The sequence below is a fragment of the Trachypithecus francoisi genome, unplaced genomic scaffold (genome assembly GCF_009764315.1).
Source record: "Trachypithecus francoisi isolate TF-2019V2 unplaced genomic scaffold, Tfra_2.0 Lachesis_group8, whole genome shotgun sequence".
In the NCBI taxonomy this organism is placed as follows: Eukaryota; Metazoa; Chordata; class Mammalia; order Primates; family Cercopithecidae; genus Trachypithecus; species Trachypithecus francoisi.
In genome coordinates, this window is record NW_022681473.1 from 102,597,151 (window position 1) to 102,603,719 (window position 6,569).

Genomic DNA, 6,569 nt, shown 5'->3' on the forward strand with positions numbered 1-6,569 from the left:
ACCAGCCTCATTCATAGCCATGTGTGACTGGTGGCTGCCGTCTTGGGTGGTGCCTTCATTGTCCCAGAAAGTTCTGTTGTAACAAGCCCAGCAGGAGGAACCCAGCTTCCCTGGCACGCCTGAGGGTGACATGGTGCCCTCACTGCCCTCTGTCTGTCCTCACTTTCTCCTGCCCTGTCGCTCCGCCCTCAGGTGAGAAGCCCTTTGAGTGTAAGCTGTGCCACCAGCGCTCCCGGGACTACTCGGCCATGATCAAGCACCTGAGAACGCACAACGGCGCCTCGCCCTACCAGTGCACCATCTGCACAGAGTACTGCCCCAGCCTCTCCTCCATGCAGAAGCACATGAAAGGCCACAAGCCTGAGGAGATCCCGCCCGACTGGAGGATAGAGAAGACGTACCTCTACCTGTGCTACGTGTGAAGGGAGGCCCGCGGCGGTGGAGCCGAGCGGGGAGCCAGGAAAGAAGTGTTGGAGCGAGATGAAGGAAGGACTATGAAAAATAAGGAAAAGAAAAAAAAAAGAGAAGAAAAAGGAAACCTGATAGCTTTTTGGCCTTGGATTCTCTCTGGGCTCCAGATGACCTGGATGCCAAGCCACTACCCCTCCTCTGGGGGCCTCCACCCTCCTCTCCTGGCTGGAGGTTTGCCTGATTTTGTGGGATGGGGTGGGATATTTTGTTCACTCAAATGGTGGCACATTTTTCTCCTCCCTTCATCCAGATCTTCCTTTATGTGTCCAGAAACGGAGGCTAGAAAGCAGGTGAGAGGTCCTCTGATCAGAGTCACTCAGTCTCTGCCGGCCTTGTTCCCGCAAGACCTCCAGAAGATGAAGGCAGGGAAGAGGGGAGTCAGAAGGGTGCTCCCCTGCCGATGGGGCTGGGCTGGGTCACTAGCTGCTCAAAACGGCAGCTCTAGTTTGCTGGCGGCCGACTGGGGAGAGGAAGGGCTCTGTTTCTCTTCCCACCACTCAGCCCACCTGCTGCTTCCCTCTGCTTTGCCACATCTGGGTGTCCCCTGGTGGTCTCTGAGAGCCTCTGGACCCCTGCCCCTCCCCCAGCTCTTTGTCCCCAGCCTCCCCTTGACTCCTGTCCTCCAAGTCCCAGGGGAGTCTCAGCCCCTCAGGGACCTGGCGGTGTCTCCATCCTTCTCCAGTTCCCTAGTGGGACAGCTGCCTCTGACTTCAGAGCCCCTCCTTCCCTCAGCCTTCTGAGAACACAAAACAAATCCAATACCCCACCCTAGTCCAGACCCATCGTGAGCAAGATGCCTGCTGCGCTGCTTCCAAAATGGAAATGCATCACAACTAAATACCTAATATTTTGCCAAACAAACCACAGTCCCTACGTGGCCCTACTTCAGTCCCAGGAGAAGGAATCCATGAAAGGGCTGATGTTCCAAGGGGAGGTTGTGGATGTCTGTCTCTAGAGGGGCCCTACACCTGGGGAAGGGGACACCCAGCCCGTGGGGTGAGGGAAGCTGGGCAAGGGAGAAAGTTGTTGAGTCACACTGGGGACCCCAGATGTAGTGAGCTCAGCAAGAAAAGCCAGGTCCAGAGAGAGTTGCACAGAATTCCTGACTCACAGCGCCCCTCGGTCCACAGTGGAGAGGAGGAGGAGCAGAAGGAGGAGGAGGAGCAGCAGGAGGAGGAGGAGCAGCAGGAGGAGGAGGAGTTGAAAGCGCTTTGGCCTTGTGTTGTTTTGCTTCTTTTCTGTGTCTCCTGTTAGCACATTGTACTTGAATTACCTCAGTTTTTTGTGACCTCATGAGCTTTTTTAACCTCTGTATCTCTTTTTTTGGTTGGGGCTTGGAGGAATGGGGAGGGTGTTCTTTTCTGTTTCTTGTGTAAATTAATAGTTGTTTTTATAGACTTCAGCTGGCCAAGACCCTCCCCGTGCCCCTGGAGACCAGCCTCCCAGCTGGAAGGAACTGTGCAGGAGGAGTTGATACTCAGGATCTGAATGTGAGGGCCGGGGAGGGCAAAAAACGTGGGTGGGGAGGGGATGTTGCATGGGGATCCCATGGTCCCCAAAGGGCACTAGGGAGTCACTGTCGGCTCCGCCGGTGCACGAAGTCACCTGTGGCCACCATCCGTTCAGCCTAAAACACTCTGGAGAGAATCCCACCTTTCTTACAAGTCGCTGGGCCATTGAGGTTTGAGGGCCTGTGTTTGGATCTTTGCAACTGTGTGGTCTCACCTCTGTGTGCATTCTCATTGCCAGAATTGGCCTCTTTTCACGGCTGGTCTTTGGGGAGGGGGGCGGGATCCAGCCTTTGTTTTGTTGTGTTGGGGTGGGGGTGTTGTTTTTCTAAAAGCTACCTCTTATGTTTGTCCAGTTCTTTTGTTCCTTTCCCGCCTCCCACTCTGCTGCTCTTCCTCCCTCTTTTCCCCAACCTCCCCCGACCCTCCTGAATTTTGGAAAGCATATTTGCAATATTCGTGTTTGCTTTGGGACGGACCCTCCGTTTCATCTCATGCTTTATGTGTAAGAGTTTTTTATTGTTATTTTTTCTTTCCTTTCTCTTGCCGAGAAAGTTGTGGCTGCGTTTTGATCTTAGGTTTTACAAAGTGGTTTAGGGAAGCGGTTTTGGGGAGAAGGATCACGAGGAATGTAGGGAAGCCGGAGGGATGGGTGCTGCTGTGACGACCTCCCTGTCCCTCGGCCCCAGCCCTCCTGCCCTCCCCTTCAATCTCATCCACCAAATCTGAAGGCCTTAAAATTGTGTGTTGGGAGGATGCAAATTGGGAGGACGGTGTCACTAGACGGTTGATTAGGGATGATGAAGTAGGGAGGGCGCTATTTTGCAACTGTAATAACGACTTAGTGTTTTGGAAAGGAAAAGAAGTTAAACTTGAAATATGTGACTAGAACAGTTGTCATGTTTATAATGTGAAAAGGGTGAAATCATTTGGGGGAGGGGCCGTCTGTAAGAAATCAGTATGCACTATGGCTTCCTCCTCTGGTCTGGGAAGAAGCAGGGACTGGCTGGCCCTCAGGGGATCTGTAAATCCCAGAAAACAGTATTTTTAACAGCAAGATGTCATTCAACATTGGTGGGGAAGGAAGAGAAAAAATCAAACTATTCCATAGAACTAGCTTACCCCCTCACTCCCTTGCCCTTCCCACTCAGCCTGGGCCCCTCCCCCCTCCATTCATAAAAGCTGAGAGGGTTGAGCTAATCTTTACAAATTGTAATATTTTTGTAGTATCTGTTATTTCCTTGGTCAGTTCTGCAGAACCTTGCCCTTTCCTTTTGTAATGTGAATAGGAAGACAAAAGAAAAAAAAAAGTCCACCACCACCAAAATATCCCTTTGTACATGTGTGTGCGTGTGCGTGTGTGCTTTGTGTGTGTGGTTGTGTGTTAAATCATGCAGTATTGTCGTAATCTGGTGTTGCAGCATTGGATGGTACTAAATCAGCACCCGGATGCCCCACCCAACCCGATGGGCCCTGCAGACCCCAGTAGGGAGGTAGGGGGAGAGCTCAGAGGAGTGTGGTTTCTGAGGGCTACTGTTTGGGGACACCTCTGAATTTGCTGTACCCTCCTCTCCCCATGAAGACACCTGAATAGAGTCTAACATGCCTCTTCTCCAACTTCCTACCCACAACGACATAACAGTTCTAATGTTGCAAGGCCTAGTGGCCGGGGGCAAGCTGAGAGGCTGTCTGGAGGCTTTATATGTGTCTGGAGTTGAGGGGAGAGGAGGAGGGTAGAGGGAGGTCTCTCCGCAGGTGGGATCTGAATATCTGTCCTCCCCTCCTCTTCACGCTGTCTGACTCCTTCGGCCACCTGGCTGCCTTTAGCTGTGGCACTGCTGGTCACCCTGCTTGCTACTGCCTTATCCAGCACAGTGAAAAACTTCTCCAGCCTGGCAAGGCCACGTTGGCTAATAGTCCCTTTCCCGTATCCAGCTCCTACAAGTGTGTCCCTTAATGCGTTTGGTGACATTTACACCTCACTCATGTGCTCTTTCCCTGTTCATTCCTTCACTCATTCAAAGCATTAAAATCCTATGTATATATAGGATAGACAAATATATAGATATATAGATATATATATATAGCAAGAGATTGATATAAAATAGTAAATATCATTGCTGCTTTGGGCTGCTTTGGAGGAGGAGGCCATGAATATGGGGAAGGCAGATCTGGGGTGCAGGGGTGGGTCGGGAGGCTGGGGGACCCAGTGATTCAGTACAATCCAAGGGGTGCAACGCGGGCTTGTTTAATCTTTGTGCCTGAACAGTTTTTCCATGTTGAGAAAAAAAGAAACAAAAGTGCTGCAATTTTTCACAAGTGTATGGTACCTTTCTGGATGCTATTGGTACAACTGCTGTGGATGGAAGAGGGCCACTGAGCTTACCTCCTTATAGAGGAGTGAGCAGAGGTGGGGCAGCCTTTTGACTCTGTCCATGAAGGGTGGCAGGGTTGGGGTAGTTTTGGGGCCTGTTTCCCGGCAAGCCGAGCTAGGGTGAAAACTGGGGGCGCACCAGGATGTGAGACAGAAAAGCAGAAGATTAGACTCTGTTCATTCACTTTTCCTAGGCCCACCCTGTGGTCATCTTTCCCCTCCCATCTTACCTCCTCCTTTCTGGAGCCTCTGCCGACTTGGCTGTAATGGTGGCACTTACCTGGATATTTCAGTGGGAGGACGAAAAGCGAGACTCACCCTATGCGGTGGGACGGATGGGGAGAGGAAAAAGGCAGAGATGGCCAGGAGAGGGGCGCAGGACAAACCAGAGAGGTTGGGTCGGGGGAAAAAGGCGGGGAGAAAGAGGGGTGCAGGCCCTGCAGGCCGGTTAGCCAGCAGCTGCGGCCTCCCTGGGCCCTTGGCATCCCACTTCGCAGACAGGGTACCAGCCTCCTGGTGTGTATCATAGGATTTGTTCACATAGTGTTATGCATGATCTTCGTAAGGTTAAGAAACCGTGGTGGTGCACCATGACATCCGACCCATATAAATAAAGATAAATATATATATATATGTATGTAAATTATAGCACTGAGGGCCCTGCTGCCCTGCTGGACCAAGCAAAACTAAGCCTTTTGGTTTGGGTATTATGTTTTGTTTTGTTATTTGTTTGTTTTTGTGGCTTGTCTTATGTCGTGACAGCACAAGTGCCAGTCGGATTGCTCTGTATTACATAATAGTGTTTTTAATTCATCGATGTTCTAGTTAATGTCTACCTCAGCACCTCCTCTTAGCCTAATTTTAGGAGGTTGCCCAATTTTGTTTCTTCAATTTTACTGGTTACTTTTTGTACAAATCAATCTCTTTCTCTTTCTCTCCTCCCCACCTCTCACCCTTGCCCTCTCCCTCTGCCCCTCTCACCCTCCCCTCCTCCCTCTGGCTCCCCCTCTCATTTCTGTCGGCTCCATTCTCTCTCCTTCTCTCCTGCCTCCTGCTGCCCCTCCCCAGCCCACTTCCCTGAGTTGTGCTCGCCGCTCCTTATCTGTTCTAGTTCCGAAGCAGTTTCACTCGAAGTTGTGCAGTCCTGGTTGCAGCTTTCCGCATCTGCCTTCGTTTCGTGTAGATTGACGCGTTTCTTTGTAATTTCAGTGTTTCTGACAAGATTTAAAAAAAAAAAAAAAGGAAAAAAAAATAAGAAAAAAATGAATTTCCTGCTGCAGGTTTTTTCTCTCTCCATGTGTCACTAAGTGAAGTTTGTGCCTTCTATAGCAAAGAGAATATTTTTTACATCCTACTAACAGTAGATTTTTTTGTAGTGAACATTTTTTGTATTTTTATTTATAAGTCTCATAAGAAAAATAGCAATGTTCAGTTGTATACCTTGAATCTGCAGTTAGAAGAGAATAAAGTTAATTCAGTTGTCTCTCGCTTGAAGCGTCCCACCTTTTTATTGAAGTACTTGGTTTTTTTTCTTTTCTTTTCTTTTTTTTTTTTTTGCCTTTTCTTGTGTGGGGAACACGGTAGAGGAATTAGGATTTCTGTGTGGGGACTGGGAAAAAGAAAGTTCTGTATTACACATATTTAGCCTTATCTATGTGTCACTTTTATGCCACATTTACAAGGTACATACACACTGAATAACATTCTCCTAATACTTTTTACTTAAAAAAATTGTTAAATACATGACTATCGTATGATCCTTGGTACAGGGTGCTAGGTAGGCACTCGTTCACTCACTCAGCAAGACCACCGTGTACCAGTTACTGTTGTCGGCACTGGGAACTACAGCAGGGGAGGAAACAGACAGACCCTGGCTGCCCTGGGGCTACCACGCTAGCGAGCCGCTGAGTCGGAGTCCGTTGCTATGTTAGGATAACTTGCTCGGGATTGCACGGCTGGTGAGCAGCAGTCAGAACTCCATCCACCTCTCGTGACACCAGCTCAGTGTCCTTTATTCCAGAGCTCCCAAAGCAGGAGTCTCCCGTCTCAGTCTTTAGAGAGACATTTTCCACTGGCTCCTTAGCAGCTAAGCAAGCTTCAGAAATGTCTCAACAAGAAGCTTCCACCCAATCAAAGGTCCCTGCCTGCGTCTGTAGCAGCCAAGAGCTGTTAAGAAAGGAGATTGGAGCAGGTGGCCTCGTGCAGGCGAGGGGGTG

At 49.7% G+C, this 6,569-nt stretch overlaps 1 protein-coding gene across 3 annotated transcripts in view; it reads left to right on the forward strand.

Moving 5' to 3' along the window:
• The window catches only part of ZBTB16 (zinc finger and BTB domain containing 16), a 198,131-nt gene extending 192,279 nt beyond the window's left edge, over positions 1-5,852 (forward strand). For 2 of the 3 annotated variants that reach the window (XM_033207557.1, XM_033207559.1), the window contains exon 7: positions 193-5,852. In XM_033207557.1, coding sequence (XP_033063448.1) covers positions 193-422 — 230 coding nt within the window. In that variant the 3' untranslated portion in view covers positions 423-5,852. The remainder of the gene's footprint in view (positions 1-192) is intronic. The other variant, XM_033207558.1, reaches the window with a different exon arrangement.
• Positions 5,853-6,569: the final 717 nt, after the last annotated feature.